The sequence below is a fragment of the Hibiscus syriacus genome, unplaced genomic scaffold (assembly GCF_006381635.1).
Source record: "Hibiscus syriacus cultivar Baekdansim isolate YM2019G1 unplaced genomic scaffold, ASM638163v2 tig00110730_pilon, whole genome shotgun sequence".
Classification (NCBI taxonomy): Eukaryota; Viridiplantae; Streptophyta; class Magnoliopsida; order Malvales; family Malvaceae; genus Hibiscus; species Hibiscus syriacus.
The window spans coordinates 395,372-414,984 of NW_024062844.1; the positions used below are offsets into that span (position 1 = coordinate 395,372).

Sequence of the window (19,613 nt, forward strand, 5' to 3'; positions counted from 1 at the left end):
AATTTCTGATAATAGAGACAATTTATAATTAATAAGTACCAATTTTGGGCGTTGTGGGGGTGCTAATCTTTCCCCAAACGTAATCGACCACGAATTTTTTTTATTAAAAGTTTTTGTTATACGCAGATCAGTTTTATATTTTAAATTATGTTTTCTTAAAAACTATTTTAAAAGATTGTTTTTAGGTATTTGACCTACTTAACCCAAAAAAGGTCAATGGCGACTCCCCAAAAATTTCTTTTAATCATACTCATTATTTATTCATTCTATTTTTTCCGCCAAGTAAAATTTCGTGCCCGGGAAAAAACCGGTTACGACGGCTTGGCGACTTTGCTGGGGACCTGGTCAAACTTTAAAATCAATTACAAATTGTCTCTATTAATTAGAAATTAAAAATTCATATATTTAATTTATAATTCTTTCTTTTCCAAATTTCTATATATACTTATTATTTTCACAATATTTATATATATACTATTTTATTAATGTTTTATTTTATTTTTTAAGTATTAAATTTCATTTTTATTTTATTTGTCAGAGGTTTGAAAATTTCGCCTCACACACACCACTTGTATTGCATAACATAAGCTTTATAATCAAGCTTGCCCCTTTTAAGTGGGAGTGAAAGCGACGTCTTCGTGAGAATTTATTCTCCGTGTCAGACCTAGCAAGTAGCTTTCGAGGTTCATATACCCTATGTCTTCGTGAGAATTTATTCTCCGTGTCAGGCATAGAGAAGTGTATCCCCTCGAATTGAACTTGATCCACTTTAGTCTGTGATGGACTAGGATTGACGGTTAGCTGCCCAAGGGGGCACTAACAAGGACAATTCAGGTTCCTTTATTCTTAGATCTGAAACTCTGCATATAATAAACCCTAGAAACTCTTCCGATCTGAAACCATGCCGAAATTTTGTCCAAAATAGGTGTACACAAAGGAGAAATGAATTCTAACTTTTTCCTTTTAATTTATTTATTTATTTTCTTGCTGAATAAATTGTATGTGAATTAAAGTATGTAGAAAGCATGTCTAAATAGAAATATTTAGGTAGACATTATTATTAAATGAATTTTTTCCTTTATTATGTGAACTAATTCATTTCTTTTTATGTGTTCTTTTATTTTTGTTGTTTGCATAGCATCATACAGGATAAAAGGTATTGATCTTCAAGTTAATCGTCTCATTGGAAAACCTTCATCTATGGATAAAAAGTGTTCAAATCAAATAGTTCCAAACTCAGAAGTAAGACAGTGGGCTGAAGACTTACAGAGACAAGGGGGAGACAGTATGCAGGATGATTATGTACCTGAGTTGGCAAGTTATGCTCCAGTTTCACTAAAAAGAAATGATATGAAAGATTTGCGAGGCATTTGGGAGAGTTGGGATTCAAATAGAAAGATGCAATTTTACCAGTTTTACAGGGACATCCCATATTTGCTCTATGTCAAAGTTGATGATGACTTACTTCGAGCCCTAATTCAATTCTGGAATCCAGGGTATAATTGCTTCACTTTCAATAAGGAGGACTTGGTTCCTACTATTGAAGAGTACACAACTTTACCACATATAGAAGGGGCTTTGGAGAATCGAATTTATTCAAGGTCAATTAAAACTCAACCTTTCCGAGTTAAATTAGCAAAGATTGCAGGAGTACGAGAAGAATGGGTGGTATCCCGCATGAAACAAAAGGGCGAAGGCGAAGGCATTGCTTGGACCAACATCAAAGAAATTATTCAGAGTCATCCAGATGATAAAGTACGATTTGATCTTTTTTCTCTGGGTATATATGGTATGGTCATTTTCCCGAAAGCATTGGGATACATTGAGGCTGCAGTAGTAGATTTGTTCGAGCAGTTGCAAAAAAAGATCAATCTTGCTTCTGCAATTCTAGCAGAGACTTTTCGATCGTTAAGCGCTTGTAGAAGGCTAGGAGGTGGATGATTTTCAGGATGTGCACCATTATTATATGAATGGATCCGTAGACATTTTTGGAGGACAGAAAAGGTCTCTTACCGTCACTTTAATACTGATTACTCACCGTTGAAAGAGTTTCTGGAGCAAAAATGGCCGAAAGAAGTCACGAAAGATATGTGGATCAATGCCCTTCGAAATCTACAAAGCGACGATATCATTTGGCGTGCCCCGTGGAAAATTCAAAGGGAGTTCTTTTACAAATGTGGTGACTACAACTGGGTGATGCTACTTGGCTTGTGGGGAGGAATCGAATATGCACCACTTCTGGTTATAAGGTAGTACGAGGGTCATCAATTTGTTCATGTTACTGCTGGATTACATTCGTCTGAGTTCGCTTTTCATAGCAAAAATTACAAAAGAAACATCATGGATGTTATTACAGCTTGGAAAAAAACTTTCTGTATTCGAGCCAAAGCAGCGAAGGTAATACTAACTCCTGATTATGAGGAATGGATGTCTGTCAGGAAAATGCAAATATCCCTCTACCAGATCAAAATGAGGATATCTCTATGAAAGATCGTATTAGGTCAGTTCCATCAGAGATTGAAATCTTAAGAGCTGAGTTTGAAGCAGAAAGAGAAGGTTGGTCGAAAGAATTAGAGCAAATAAGACGAGATAAAGCTATGTTGGGCGTTGACTTTCATTCAGCATAATGTGCAATGTTGAGGGAAAACAAAGAAAAAGTTGATGGTGAGTTCATAACGTTAAAGAAGAATTACCATGAGCTACACAAATCCTGGAGAGCGTCAGCACAGATGACCAAAGAATTGAATATTGAGAAATGTCGAGTTGAAAGAAAATAATAGCCGTTTACTCAAAAGCCTTGAGAAAGGAAAACAGAAAATGGAGGATTTTGAGGTTGACAAAAGAGAGCGAATTATAAAGTACAAAGCTGAAAGTCGAGAGATCATGAATGAAATGCAAAAAGAAAGGGATCGAGCCAAAGAATTAGAAAATATGAAGAACAACATGCTTGAAAGATTTGAAGATGATAAAAACACCATGTTCAAGGGATTTGAATTTGAAATGAATAATATGATTGCCGAGCTTGAAGTTAGGGGCCAAAGGATTGAAGATTTCAATGTTGAAAAAGAAAAATGGGAGCTGGAAATGAAGAATTTCAACACCAGACTTGAAGTAGAGCAAGAAGTGGCCATCACTTGGATGCAATGATGTAGAAACAAGAATGTGCAAATACAGAAGCTTAATCAAAGGACAGATGAAAGCAGTTTTACCAATCGAAGTTGAGATCCCATCACTTCGAATTTTGAAAGAGGTAAAATTGGATGAATCTGAATGGATCCAAGCTCGATTTGATCAGTTGAGCCTTATTGATGAGAATAGATTGAAAGCTATTTGCCATGGACAGATGTATCAAAAACGGATGATGAAGTCTCATGACAAGAAAGTACATCCAAGAGAATTCCAATAGGGTGATCTAGTGCTGAAAAAGATCTTGCCTATACATAAAGATTTACGTGGGAAATGGATGGCTAATTGGGAAGGGTCATATATTGTAAAAAAGGCCTTTTCTGGAGGAGCGTTGATCTTGGTAGAAATAGATGGAAAAGTTCTGAGAAATCCAATAAACTCAGATTCTGTCAAGAAATATTATGCTTGAAAAAAAAAAGAAAAAAAATGAAATGAAAAAATGAAAAATGAAAAATGAAAAAAATGAAAAATGATGAAAATATATATATATATATAGAAAAGGAGGGTCAAGATGAAAACCCGCAAAGGGCGTCTTGCAACTAAAAGAAAGATTTGAGTTGAAAACCTGAAAGGGCTGCTCAAATGCATGTTGATATTAGGCATCTGGCAATCAAACCCTCTTAAGAGCTTGATATTTTAGGAGGAACTTCACATCTACAAGCATTCTGGCAACATTTGAGATCTTCCAGACATAAGCTTACCTCAGTTCTCTAAATTATATCAAGTTGATTAGTTTAGAAACACTTATGCTAATGACTTGTTGAGTCATTTGAATTTTTATCATTCTTATGTTTGTCATGGCTTTGAATACATTTTTATATATTTATTATTTATTCCAAGATTATCTTTTTGAAATTCAATTTCTTTTGTTCGAAATTCAATTTATTTTTCACATAAACATCATGTAAATAGATTAATATAATCTTAAAAACAAACAAAAATATTTCTGACTATTACTTCATGTTAATACTTTTAAGCGCATGAAATCTAAAGTAAGTCTTATCGACATTTGCAATCACTGTTGAAAAGCAAACAAGTTATGTCCATCATAGAGTCATTTGGAAGCGGAACAAGAGGAAATCAGTTCTCAATTGGCAGATTATGAATATAGCACCTTTTCCGTGCATCAGTACAAAAATGCTTCAAATTTACAAATTCTGGCTCTACATCGTATAAGTACTATGATATTTTGGTCCAAACACCAAATGGAGCAAGCGTCACGTTATCATAGTAGAAATAAGGAGGCCCAATAGCATCTTCTGGAAGTGTTCTTTGAGTTATCTGATCTGGTTCAGTAGGAACTCCAAAACCAATTATTGGATTAGGAAGATAAACTACATGATCCTCTTCATTAAGAAGCTTCTTTTCAAGCTACCTCTGCTTCTTCTTTTTCTAAGCAAAGCATAGCCCAAGTTTCGCCTTTTCTTGTAATTGGGATTATTGCATAATGACTTCCTATCTTTTACCAGAAGAAGTGCGTCAGCAGCCTTAGCCATTTGAGCAGCACATATAAAATCTGTCAACTCTACAATTGATGAATCCTGACCATATCTCTACGACTATTGAAGACTCAGCATCTGAGTATTCCACTTTCGTCAAGTATAACAGTTTACTCTCCTTACCAGAATCAGAATTCAAGATTTCCTCGGTATTAGAAGAACTATCAATATCTGTGAAATCATCCTGAAAAATCACTTCATAATCAGATGAGTAGTTATCAGAATCAACATGTTGCATGAGTGCAGACTTTTCAAGAGCCCATACCATTGAGTTTTGTTCTCAAGTGGTTTTGTGACATCATGCAAAAATTCAGGCATATCTACATTTACACTCTCCAAAGATGATATATTCTCTTTTCAAAGAAGAAAGATTTATGGGATTTCTACACAATTGAAGAAAGACCGAGTTCACCACTTTGAGATGAACTTAACATTCATGGATCATATTTAGACATTTGCAAAATAGGAGCATTTTCATTCATTTTACCCATGTTAAATATTTGACAGGAATTTCAAAGATTTTAGCAAGATTTGAATCCATCACTCAATGGATCAATATTTGAAGGTAGAGTTTATAATGATAGGAACTCGTCTGAAGAAGGAAAAGAAGTTCAAAATGAGAAGAATTTGTTCAACCTTTCGCTCGAATTCATCACTCGATGGATCAACTTTTCCAGAGAATGTTCATAATGAGAAGAACTTATCTGAAGAGGAAGAAGAAATTCATAATGAGAAAAGCTTGTTCAACCTTTTGTTTGACTCTATCACAGAAGGAGATAGATCAACATCAACATTTCTAGAAGTGTTCATAATGAGAAGAACTCATCTGAAGAGGAAGAAAACGTTCATAATGAGAAGAACTTGTTCAATCTTTGCATGAATCTATCGTAGAAGGAGATAGATCAGCATTAACATGTCCATAAGGAATTCATAATGAGAAGAACTCATCTGACGAAGAAGAAGTTCATAATGAGAAGAATTTGTTCAAACTTTTTGCTAGATTACATCATAGAAGGAGATGAATTGACATCCCCAATGGAAGAGTTCATAATGAGAAGAACTTGTTCAACATTTCATCCTAATCAAGTGAAGTCAAATGAAAAAAAAAAAACTTATTGTCTTTTCGTCTTTGCCCTATTCTCGTTAACACAAGAATGAGCAAAGAGGGGCAACTGAAGACACTAGTTTATTTTCCATATGGTTTTTCTATTATTTATTTTATTATTATTATTTATTATTATTATTAATATTATTATTTATATTATTTTATATTATTAATTAATATTATTATTATTAATAAAATATTATTTACAAACAGGCCCAATCAAAACTGGACCGGCCTAGTTACAAACAAAACAGATTGACCCAAACCTAATAGAAACCTTAAAACCCATTTAGGGTTTGATCTCAGCTCCAGCCGCCGTTCCTCTTCTCAACCGTTGGATCTGGCTTGATCCAACGACCCACAGCCTTCAAGATACAAACCCTAAGGTATGATACCCTAGGGCCACGTCCCAGCCGCCGCCTCTACTGTCTCCACGCCAACGTTCCATCTGTTACTTCCCAACCGAAGTCTCCATAAGCTCTACGCCGGCCATCCACGTCTCTACTATATGGTGAGTCGCCACATAGTTTGGTGACTCACCAAAGCTTCCCCTATTGACCGGTCTGACAAAAGCCTCATCGAGGCTATATGACTACACCTGCAAAAAGAAGAAAAAGCTTGACAAGGACGGGGAACCAAATGACAACGAACCAAACAACAACAAAACCACGAAAAAAATAGAAATAAACCTTACCGAAGAGTCAGTCACCGGAGCCTCCAAATCTCGTCAGAAAACCAAAATACCGAAGGTATTTTTTATAGATCTATGTAAATAGGAAGCTTTTTAGGGTAAACGAGGGTTAGATTCAGTTTTAGATCACTCGGATATATTACGTGGGAGTTTTTGATGATTTTCGGCCACCACGTACGGTGGCCGGTGGTAGAGGTTGGAGGCGGCGCAAGGCTGCCGGTCGATAACCGGCTTCCCTCCGGTGAGGGAAGCTAGAGAGAAGCGAGAGAATTTGTTATTCTCTCTTAGTTAGAGAGAAAAAGTGAAAGAGGGAAATGAAAAAAATGGCCTTAAGGCCGTATGGTTTGGGGCTTAAATACCCCTCCCTGAACGAAGCCATTTTGGGGAGGGGTTTGTTTATAATTTATTAAAGGTTAAACCCCGTCCGCAGACCATTAGTTTTGTAATTTTACATTATAGTCACTGGAATCAACTTTATAATCTTTTTATTTTGGCCTCTTAATTTGTTTATCTTATAATTTAGTCATTAATTTACTTATATATAATTTTAGGTAAAATGACCGAAATAACCATTATAATTTTGTTAAATAATATTTTAGTCCCGAACAACATGTTTTAATTTGTTTTAATTTAATATGCGAATGTTATATAATATTAATTTAGTCACTAAATTAATAAATGGGTAAAATAGCATGATTAGACACTGAAATTTTAAATAAATTAATTGCGAATTATATATTTAATTTTAATATATTCTAATTTAGTCATTAACTTTAAATTATTAGTTTTTATTATTTTTACTTTCATTTATTTTAGTTATTGTTTAAATTTTATATGTTTATTATTAATATATTTAAAATATTATTATTATTATAAATATATATATATATAATAATAAATAATATTTATTTATTTTATTTTACTTTACTTTTTATTAAAATCATTTATATAAATTATTTTTATCCTATTTTAATAATATTAAAGAAAAAAGTTGTCTTAAAGCACCTAGAAGTCCGTTTTCTGATATTTTTATCCTATAAAATATATAATTAATTTTTAAGAAATATTTTATTAATATTTATTTTTTATAATATCAAAGGAAAGAGCTGTCTTAAAGCACTTAGAAGTCCTTTTATGATATTTCTAAATAAATAAATATCTTATTTACATATAAAAATTAATAGAATTTCATAAAATTATAAATTCGAAATAACAATATTATAAATTAAATATATCTTTGAATTTTTAAATTTATGATAATAGAGACAATTTATAATTAATAAGTATCAATTTTGGGCGTTGTGGTGGTGCTAATCCTTCCCCAAACGTAATCGACCACGAATTTTTTTTTATTAAAATTTTTGGTTATACGCAGATTAGTTTTATCTTTTAAATTATGTTTTCTTAAAAACTATTTTAAAAGATTGTTTTTAGGTATTTAACCTTCCTAACCTAAAAAGATCAATGGCGACTCCCCAAAAATTTCTTTTAATCATACTCATTATTTATTCATTTTATTTTTCCCGTCAAGTAAAATTTCGTGTCCGGACAAAAATCGGTTATTACACTCACTCCTTCCAAATATTTCAGATTCATTTACCAGTGAGCTAGTTAACCGTCATTCCCTGTCATCAGTGTCTAAATCACCAACATTGTGAGTTAAATGAAACTCGTTTTTCTTTTCCGCTACAGCATCTAATACAACAATAACAACAACAAAACCTTATTCCCAAATGTAATTGGGGTAAGGGGGAGGTAAGGTAGTTGGCTGCCCCCAATGCCAGGTTGAGAGCAGCTTCTGTAGAAGACCTCCGGCAGTTATAAAATTTAAAAATAAAGATAAAATGTAGTACATGTATAAATAAATATATAAATACATAGATTAACAGTCTTCATATGCAGTCTTCATATGCGCGTCTGTAATGGGAAGTAATCCCTGCAAATGAATCCATGCGTAAAAATCTCTGTATATAGACAGAAACGTTAGACCCGACAAAATTTAAAAAGATAAAACCATGACGAGAATGATACACAATAGTCAACGATAACAAACAACGAGAAGGAATAAAGTCAAAATGAGTTAAAACCTACACTAAGGCAACACTACTCTGCTACACTAGTTCTAAGCTTAAGTTCACGAGCCTTCCTGAAATTAAACACCGCGGAATTTTTCAAGGAAAAGAGATCACTTACTTTGCTGCTCATCTTCTTTCTAGCTTCCCATCTCAAAGCTTTTGCAGCGAACTCGTCGAGTATATCATCAGCATCGTAAGCGACATCCTCGAGCTACCTGAGCCAATTCTTGAGGGACTCACTCTTCCATTGCTTCTGCTCCGCGTCCTGAAGCACGGTCTGAATCGTAGTTAAAGTGCTCTCGAGATTTTGAAGCTCGGTTTCCAAATTGCTTGCGATTTCATACTCGCGAAGTGCTAGAGAATTTAGGGTCCCAAAGATGGTCTTCACAAGGGAAGAAACAAGTACATCTGCCATGTACAACACGCCCAAGAATTCAAACGGAACTTAGATTAAAAGCAGAATGATTTGAGGGAAAGCTATTGGTTTTAGAAACAAGTTGCTAAGTAAAGTTGAAGAGAAGAGAGGACGTGATTGAGGGAAATGGAATTGATCGTATATGTTTTTGGAAGTCTGGTTATGTCCCACACGGAGTTGACCGAGTGCGGACTGAGTTGACTCAGGAAAATCATCAAGAATGAATGCGTAAAATTATGGAAAATTCCTGTCTAGCATGCTTGATCAACAACACCACTCGTTTTTATTATTGATTTACTATAGAATCTTCGTGTATTATCAAAGTAAAGGCGAGGAATCCATAATCGTATGATACGAGTCAAGTTCACATAGACAATGAGTTTCGATCAGGTTTAATATCGACAGTTAAAATGGATGAATATTTAATTACTAGAAAGAAACATTTTATAAATGGCATTTGAAAAGACAAGGCAGAAGACATCATCTGTATTTGTTCTATATATCACAAGTGAGCACAAATCAAACTCAAACTTCAATATTATTCATTGGGTTCAGTAAGTGGTGGAAAAACAAATTTAAAATCATACAACCGATACTCCTGCATTCTCCCACTTCGGAAGGATCAATTATCACATAAATCACGTCTGGCTTCAAGTTAAAAAGGAGACAACAGAAACCAACTCAGTTCTTGTGCTGCATTCTCCCACTTTCTGATCCGGCGTAAGGATCGATCGTCACATTTATCACAGCCGGCTTCCTTGCAGAGAAGGATTCAGAAAGAGTGGATTTTAATTCATCAGGTGTCCCTACAAGGTAACCCTTCCCCCCAAATGCTTCCATTACAGTATGGTAAGCGGCACCCGGAACAAAGGAAGTGGGGGCAGGATCGTGTTCGAAAGGGCCCGTAACTTCTTCAGGGCTCCTACGGTCACCACCGTAGACACCGCCATTGTTAAAGACTATCACTACAACTGGCAACTTGTATCGAACCAATGTCTGCATTGTAAGACAATGGTAGACACATCATATTCAAAAGATACACACAATAAAAAGCTTCGATCAGAAAAGGGCATAAACCAACGACTATAATTTTGAGATTTCTTAAAGCATCTTTAAAAAAATAAAATAAGAAGACAACTCCTCAGGGATTTAACAGTCGGAGAGAGGACACGAAGAAAAGGAAGAACATCAAGCATCAAACAAAAAACAAATTGCCCTTCACTGTGTTATTATCAAACACCAAGCTTTCAGCAAACAACTTTGCTGCTAATCAAACAACTGCTATCCGATTCATTATTACAAAATAAGTTGTCTTTAATCCAAATTTTCTCTCACAATTTGGCTAACCTGGTCAAGAAAAGCAGGGAATTTTTCTTTCGCCAAAAAGGCCAAACAAGGATAAGATATATTACATAGGCCCTACAAAAAACCATCACCGCTACCTTAGGCGGGATTCGATTAATAGAAAAATGAAAATTAGTTCAATCATAATAAGCAACAGGAAGTGTAATATTAAACCTCTTTACTATCAACATAAGCATTCGCGTTAGATTTCTTCATCAAAACTAAACATAAAATGCCCAAGAATAGGGATAATAAACTTAATTCTCCAAATGACTTTACATTAGGAAACATACCTCAACCTCCATTGCACTGAACCCAAATCCCGAGTCACCTTCAACCGCAACCACAAGCCGATCGGGATTAGACGCAGCAGCTGCAATGCAATAACCTAAACCAACTCCCATTGTCCCCCAAGTTCCTGCATCCAGCCTAGTCCTAGGCTCTGTCTGGACCAAAACGGACCTACCAACATCCATAGTATTTGCCCCTTCCGAAACCACCACCGGAGCCGGACTCCCAAGCCCCAAAATAGCATCTCTTATAATTCTCATAGGAGTCAAAAAATTAAACGGCACAACATCTTTTGCCAACTGAGCTTCCATTTTCGACACATTATCCTTCACCTTCTTCGAAATAGCCTCAACCCAAGGATGAGACTTACCTAAACAAAAAGGGTCATCTTTAATCTCCTTATTAATCATCTCCAAAACCTTCTTAGCATCCCCAACTAAACCTAAATGGGGGTTTCTCAACTTAATCTCTTCCTCACAGACATCCACTAAAATGAACTTCACATCTTTATCCCATTTAGGACTCTCCCCAAAATGCAATAACCAATTGAGCCTTGCTCCAACCACCAACGCCACATCGCATTTACCGATGGCGAGTGACCTCGCGGCACTGGCGGCTAACTCATGGTTATCGTTTACCAGTCCTTTACCCATTGGAGTTGGCAAAAAGGGGATTCCCGTTCTTTCAATAAACTTCCTTAGTTCCCCTTCAGCTCGGCCATAAGCAGCCCCTTTGCCAAACACAATCAATGGCCTTTCCGCCTTCCTTAACAACCTAACCGCCTTTTCGATCTCAGAATTCGGCGGAGCTTTAGGTTCTTCAAAAGACCGTCCTTTCTCGACTTCAGTCAACAATTTCTCAGCTTCGGATTCAGTTATCGTTTGATGCAGTACATCGGTTGGTATATCCAAATAACACCCACCGGGTCTACCCGAAACCGCATGATCCAAAACCCTAGCAACACAATTGGGAATTTCCTTGATATCTTTGGCTTTAACCGAGAATTTCGAGAAGGGTTTCACAGCTTCGATCTGATCAAGCTCCTGGAAATCTCCGAGGCCGGCATCCTTCTGGTCGGAGGAGCCGGAGATCATGACCATGGGCCAGGTGTTGATCATAGCATTGGACAAGCCGGCCAGACCGTGGACACAACCAGGACCGGAAACGGTCAAGAGAAGACCGGGTCGACCCGTGAGGTAGCCGTAAGCTGAAGCAGCGTAACCAGCGGATTGTTCGTTGTGAAAAGCGATGAAACGGATACCCAATTGGACGGCACGGTTGGCGAGAGAAGTAACAGGTATACCCACGACGCCAAACATGTGGGTAATGCCGAAACGGGCAAAGGATTTAGCTGCTAAACCATTGCCGTCGAAGCAGTCCGACATTTTTCCTCTCTACTTTTTTTTTTGGATGGAAGTTTGTGTGGTGAGAATTCTAAATAAACTAAAAATTTGTTTATAACTGAAAAAATAAATTATAAAGTGTGGGTGAAGGAATGAGGATTGGTTGATCAGTATTATTATTGATCTAACACCGGTCAGATTATATTTCTCGATCTAACATCTTTTGGATATAGCGCGCCACGCTATATTTTCCGGTCAGACTATATTTTTCCTCTCTGTACCGCGCTATATATTGATTTGGCGCCACGTGGATATAGCGCGCCTCCTGCCCCGCGATATACGGTGATCTGGCGCCACGTGGGTATAACGCGCCCCCTGATCCGCACTATAGCTGGATATCTGACAAGTGGGGTATAGTGCGGTGCAGGGGGCGCACTATACCCCTAATTACCAACCTTTCACGTCCCCATCCTCCCTATAAATACTCCCATCCTCAATCACTTTTATCACACCAAATTCTCTCAAATTCTCTAAATTTCTCTTAAATACTCTCTTTTTAAGGTATATTTTATAATATTTTTACTATTATGTTTTTACTTTATTTAATATTTTACTAATATAATTCTTTTGCAGATATATAATGGAAGACAATCTACTTCGCTCGGATGTAAATCATATATCTCTACACTTTGCTGATACGGTAACATTTTAACGTTTTAATTTAATTTAAATTATTAGTAATATTTAGTTGATTTATTTAATGCATGATTATTAAATTAAGAATTAAATATCTCGACACTTTGCTGATACGGTAACATTTTAACGTTTTAATTTAATTTAAATTATTAGTAATATTTAGTTGATTTATTTAATGCATGATTATTAAATTAAGAATTAAATATCTCGACACTTTGCTGATACGGTAACATTTTAACGTTTTAATGTACCTGCTCAGGATGACGACGACGACGACGACGACGATGATGACAGCGAGGAGTCAGAACTAGTGATACGAAGAAATCTTCCTCGAGACCGACAGCCACCGCCATGCGGAACACATTCGCGACGCAAGCATCGATAGATTTTTTTATTATATTTGTATTTACTTTATTTTGTTTAATTGTAATTTTTTTTATTTCTCATTTAATATTTACTTTATTTTGTTAAATTTGTTGGATTTTTTTAATATATTTTAGTTAATTTTGTTTATTACCATTTAATATCAGTTATTGTAATTTGGTTATCATTTACCATTTAATTCTTATTGTAAGTTTGTTGTATTTTAGTTAATTTCGAAGTCCATAATTGTCCCAAGATTCAACGTCCGCACCAGCCTAAACCAACCTGGAAGTTCGTTGTAAGATGCATCTCATTCGCCATGAAGTTTGACAATGGAATTTTGTTTTGCCAACCAAGCTTTTTTATAGGAGACGGTGTACCCATACTGTGATTGTATAGCTAAAATCAACACTGCAACAACTATATGAGAGCTTGCATTTACCATGGGCATGATGGCTTCTCATATCACTTCAGAGTCCAAGTTCGGATGATCTTGGTTGACCCCTCCAGCACAACATGTGTGAGGACCGTTGTATATTATTAGTTCCTATATGTTGTTTTTCCTCTTCATTTTCGATACGCGAACCATCCAATTGCAGCCGTTTTCGCGTCGGGCACAGTAGCATATATATTTTTTGGTCGTCGATCGGTTGACTCTGGACTGAACAGAATTACGGATATTGTAATTTTTGATAGCCATCATCGCTTCTTCTTTGCTTGAAAACTCCATGCCTAAAGATAACTCACCATTATTTATTGATGAGTAATATCAATAGTCACCGAGATAAGGCATATCCGCAAATTCTGGCCCGTACATTACACCATAATCAGCTTCATACATGTGTGCAGGAGGGTCAATTTGTGTCACATTTCCTGGAACTTCATCATCATCGGAGTTGAATTGCGGTGATTCTGGGTGAATGAATAGTCCAGTCTCAGCATCATTCGCACCAGGCTCACAAAGCGGTTCTTCTGGTGGAGATGATGGTTCCTCCATGCTCTTCACATTTAGGTCGAATAACCTACTACTTGCACGCCTTCCCCTTGAACTGTAAGGCATATCGACATTGAGATCGAAAAAGCTCGCAGTCGAATGCCTCCCCCTGGAGCTTGAAGCCATCGTGTCAAATGGAAACTGCACAGATGGTTGCATCGATGTCATCTCCATATGGTCAAAGAAATTTGCAGATGAATGCCTTCCCCTTGAACTGGACGCGGTGTTGCCATACAGATTGTTCGTGGACCCACCTCGGTACATTGAACTGGTTCCTCCATTTAGGTCGAAGAACCTACTACTTGCACGCCTTCCCCTTGAACTGGAAGGCATATCGACATTGAGATCGAAAAAGCTCGCAGTCGAATGCCTCCCCCTGGAGCTTGAAGCCATCGTGTCAAATGGAAACTGCACAGATGGTTGCATCGATGTCATCTCCATATGGTCAAAGAAATTTGCAAATGAATGCCTTCCCCTTGAACTGGACGCGGTGTTGCCATACAGATTGTTCGTGGACCCACCGCGGTACATATCATAAGGAGTTGCTGATGAATGTCTCCCCATTATGGCATTAAAATCATTACACATTATTGTAGTTGGGCTGTCAACTTTATCAACTTGTTCAGCCAGCCCATAGTGTGAGCTTAAAGATTGACCCCGAACATCATGCATTTGAACAAAATGTGCATACATATCAATAGCGGCGTCTGAATAATTACTTTGAGCTTCAACCATCATTTGAACATCATCGTTGTTCGAAAGTTCGAACGCTGTATAAGTTAATGGCAACAATGATGTTGGAATTCTGTACTGCAACGACGACATTCTTCTGTTACTTCCAACATGAATCTTCCTCGAAATCTTCGTTATTAGCTCCTCAAGAGTTATGTTTCTCTTGAATGATATTTTAACACGCTCATTTGATACGAAAACAACGCCGGTTTCATCTTCTCGAATTTCACCATCATAATAAACAATAGCTGAAAGTCGCGTCATTCTTTGAGTTTAAAAGTGCGACAATATTATATATGCAAAAAAAAATAACTTAAACAAACCTGATTAAATAAATTATATATGAACGAAAATATAACACAATAAAATTTTTACACATCAACGTAAATAATTTAAATAATATAATTTTATATTATTACCTGCACCGCAAAACTATTTCGACGTATGCTCCCGCTTTTCAATTTTACAAACATAAAAATTAATTGAAAATAATTAGTATAATATTTTTTCAAATAATGATAATAAACAATAAGTATAATTAAAAAATTATAACAAAATTACCTTATAACAAAAAATCGCACGAACTTCTAAATCAAATTTGAGAAGATTGCGAGAATTATTACTCGTTGACGGAATTGTTGTATTAATTTATAAGAGAGGAGAGATGCGAGGAGATGTGAGCCGGAGTGTATTTATAAGCATATAAGGCGCGGTACCTGCACCGCGCTATATGCAATTATTCAGATAAAAGATATAGTACGGATCAGGGACCGCGTTAAATATAATTTTGGTATGGCATATAGCGCGAGTATAGCGCGGATCAGGGGGCGCGCTATACCCACGTGGCGCCAGATCATTGTATATCGCGGGGCAGGGGGAGCGCTATACCCACGTGGCGCCAAATCAGCATATAACGCGGTGCAGGGGGCGCGCTTTCCTGTTAAGGGTGTTAGACCGGGAAGTATAGTCTGACCGGTGTTAGATCGGTAATAATACCGATCACCGGTGATATACCGGGAAAATAGCCAGGAGAATTGACCGTTTCAGTTTGAGTGTAAAAATAGGGTTTTGCTTTCGTCTCTTTGATGGCTAACCTAATTTAAGTTTCCATTCATTGGGATTGGGATGCGGTGGAGGTGAAGCAGTGTTTTGAAAATCAGACCGGATCGGTCGGTTCAATCGAGAATCGTTGTCTAGTCCGGTTCAATCTACACCAATTGAACCGTTATTAGTGAACCGGCCAGAACCTCTGAACCGTTCGAATCGGGCCGGCTGAAAACACAGAAAAAATCACCAATTTTGTTTTTTTTTTAAAATTAAATTAAACGACGTCGTTTGTTAAACGAGCCAAGTCGAACTCGAGTATTGCTAAGCTCGACTCAAACTTGAAAACTTTAAAAGTAAGCTCAACTCGACTCAAACTCACGAGCTAAAAATTATCAAGTTCAACTCGAACTCGAAATATAATATTGAAACTTGAACTCGAAAAGGCTTGAACTCAAAAAAAATTTAGAAGCTCGATTGAAGCCTAAAATTCGAGCTCGATTGAAGTGAAAGAATAGTTTACTCAATGCTCACCAAAAGGCTCCATGATTTTGAATGCCCAATTACCTCTATTATTTATAGAAGTTAGTTGAGATGCTCTTCTATGTTTCTTAGCCATGTGGGATTGTTTTGTTCTCATATTTTTACTCTTCAAACTTTTGGGATGCTCTTCTATGTTTCTTAGTCATGTGAGATTGTTTTAAAAAAAATTAAACCAAACAATATCATTTTGTTATGATTTTTTTAGCCCCAAATTTATTTTTTAATTATAGTTATATAATTATATTTATAATTTAATATGTTTTATCTTAAATATTATATTGTAGTTAATTTGAATCATTTTGTTTCACTTGATTTTATGGTTTTTAACTTATATATGTTATGACTTACTTTGAATATGACTTGTGATATAAAATTTTTTTATTAAATATTTTTGGTATTTTTATTTAATTTTTTAAATAATTATGATGTCGTCCGGTTCGACCGGTTGAACCAGTGAACCGGTAGCATAGCCAGTTCGCTAACCGGTCCGGTTCTGAAAACCATGAGGTGAAGTAAGGATGTAAAAAATTGACTGAAACTGATTTGAGTTAAAATTGTTTGTGACTCAAGATGGTGATTATCTGAAACCGATTCTAGTTTGAACTGGTGTTGACATGAATCTGAGTTGGACCCAGAAATTTACGACATGCACCCGCCCTGAGAACAACTTAAACTTGAATTCGATATGATAATGTGACAATCGAATACGACCTACATCCGACCTGATATGAACCCGAACCTGAGAATAACCCAACAAATAATTGATATTACCCAATCTATTATCTACCTAACTTGTTATAAACCTAATATGTAAATAACTCAACCTGTAAATGATCTGATTTGTTATTAAACTAAACTAATATTTAAGTTATAATTGATGAAGTTAAAAAAATATAATTTTCTAATATTACAATGTGACATAATACTTTTTCACAATTTATAATGCATGATTAACTATGATAATTGAATTAATGTATTTACTTCTTATACTTATAATAAATATATTAAAAAATTATTAAATTAATGAGTTGGTATTAATAATAAATGCAAAATAATTAGTAATTATCATCATTATATTACTAAATTTACTTTAAATTACTAAATTTACTTTATATATTTATTATGATCATAATATTAAAAAAATTAGTTATGGCTATTAAATTAGTTTTATTAAATGATTCATGAATTATTTTTATGTAATAGTTAATAACTTAAATATAATTTCTCTTAAATTTTTAATTTATATATTAAATATGATTCTAGTTATTGATAATATTAGAATATGAGATTAAAAATTTAATAACTTTATAAAATATTGAAACTAACAAAATGTATAAATGTACAAATTAAATTTATTACAACTCAATACACCACAATTACAATTAAATAAAGTAAATAAATTTACGTAGAAATTTAAGCTCTTAGATTTTATAGCAAAAGTTTTACAAGGCTAAAAACCCGACTTTGCTACCAGAAATTTCTTTATCGAGCTTTTGTTTATCTCAAAGTATCTAAATGCTGCCAACATGATTAAATTATGGGCATCTTTTTAGCATTAAAATCCAAAATAACACCAACATAATTTTGTTGGGACCGTCAGCGCACCCCACGACGCAGCGAAAACAAAACTCGACGGTCTCACCAGCGATCCAAGTACGTAAAACCGAAATCGGGAGGAAGGGATGCGAATACTTACAACGGGTTCATTGAAAAACAACAAGAACAACAATGAATACTGGTGGTGCGGATCAGTTCGAATCGTAAGCCTCCACGAAATCACGTATCGGCCTCTACTCAGTTCACCCGATTAGGAGCAATATTTGTTTTCCCCAAAATTATTTTCAGAGAAAAACGGCTGAAGATTTATGTGTGTGTGTTAAAAACGACTGCTAGACCTAACACACCCTTTTATATCCATTACCCTAACATCTTAGGGTTTTCAAAGTTATTTCGAATTAACAATAAAATATTATTTAATTAATTAAATTAAATATACATTAAAGACTTATAATCTGAGTTATAATCTTTAATGTTTATTTAAAAACTTATTTAATTATTCCGAATTATATATACCAATTAAAAAGAGTTGTAATCTAAATTACATTCTTTTAATGCTTACTTACTATGTTTGGGATAATTAAAATCATATGTATATCAAATATACATATCATAACTCTAGATATATTTTAGTAACATACAACAAATTGTACATTTTTGCTCATTTCAATCCTAGGGTGTGACCATGTAGGTTCTTGCAACGTTAGTAGTAATTATTAGAAAAATTCTAATATTACATACAATGAGTGACATATAGTAATATATCATTGTCACCTAAGTTACAAGAAATTATGATTCGACATATCATCTTTGTGATTAACTCTTTTATGTATTACATCATTTTGTCCTTTATATCTAGAATATGCACAAGTCTTAGAATAGTCACACTTGTATAGCCCATATATTGTTTATTGATATCTAGAGTAGACTATAATTAACGAATATGATATCACATATCAACTTAATCGAGCATGGCCATGCATTTCTAGTCTCACTTAATTAAGTGGCTTGTGATATATTTCCTATTATGTAGGAAGGACAAATCTTATCTTAACCATATACACCCCACTACATATATTGAAATATATTCAATAACAGTCTTTATAGTGCAACCAGTTACGGAACATGTTTAACTGTATCAAAACATACAACAATATAAGTTGGGATGACATTGATCTCAAGTCTGAGGATCATACATATAGTCATCACCATGATCAATGTTATGACCGTTACATAATAATCCAAGACATATGCTCATGATGGGTCAATCCAATACATTGTTCTCTAACAATATAAGTATGTATCAATTCTGATATCTCTATGTCAATGACAACTCCTTGTCATCAATCAATACCATGTTAGTCTTAAGCATATTATTATTGTCCATGCCCATAATAATACTTGACTATGGATCTTTTAATAATGTTATTATATGGACTTTATTATCTTTCAGTTTATGTTAAACACAGACACATAACTGAAAATAAAAGTGGCAATGCCTTTATTCAATAAAATCGGTAAATAAATATATTATTACAATCATCATATGATTGGTCTTTGGGCATACTCTAACAATCTTCTACTAGCACTAAGACCAATCACTCACATATCTAATACCGAGTGACTCAGTGTGACGATCATGCCTCTGTTGCGTAAGAGGCTTCGTCAAGGGATCAGTAATGTTGTCATCCGTGTGTACTCTGCATATTTCCACATCTCCTCGATCTATGATATC

General features: G+C 35.1%; 1 protein-coding gene across 1 annotated transcript; it reads right to left on the reverse strand.

Moving 5' to 3' along the window:
• Positions 1-9,441: 9,441 nt before the first annotated feature.
• On the reverse strand, positions 9,442-12,041 carry LOC120139211 (2-hydroxyacyl-CoA lyase-like). The gene is made up of 2 exons (XM_039154519.1): positions 10,609-12,041; positions 9,442-9,967 (listed from the first exon to the last, which is right to left on the reverse strand). Exons 1-2 carry the CDS (start codon positions 11,989-11,991, stop codon positions 9,653-9,655), a joined length of 1,698 nt encoding a protein of 565 aa, XP_039010450.1. The 5' UTR covers positions 11,992-12,041; the 3' UTR covers positions 9,442-9,652.
• Between the last annotated feature and the right edge of the window lie 7,572 nt (positions 12,042-19,613).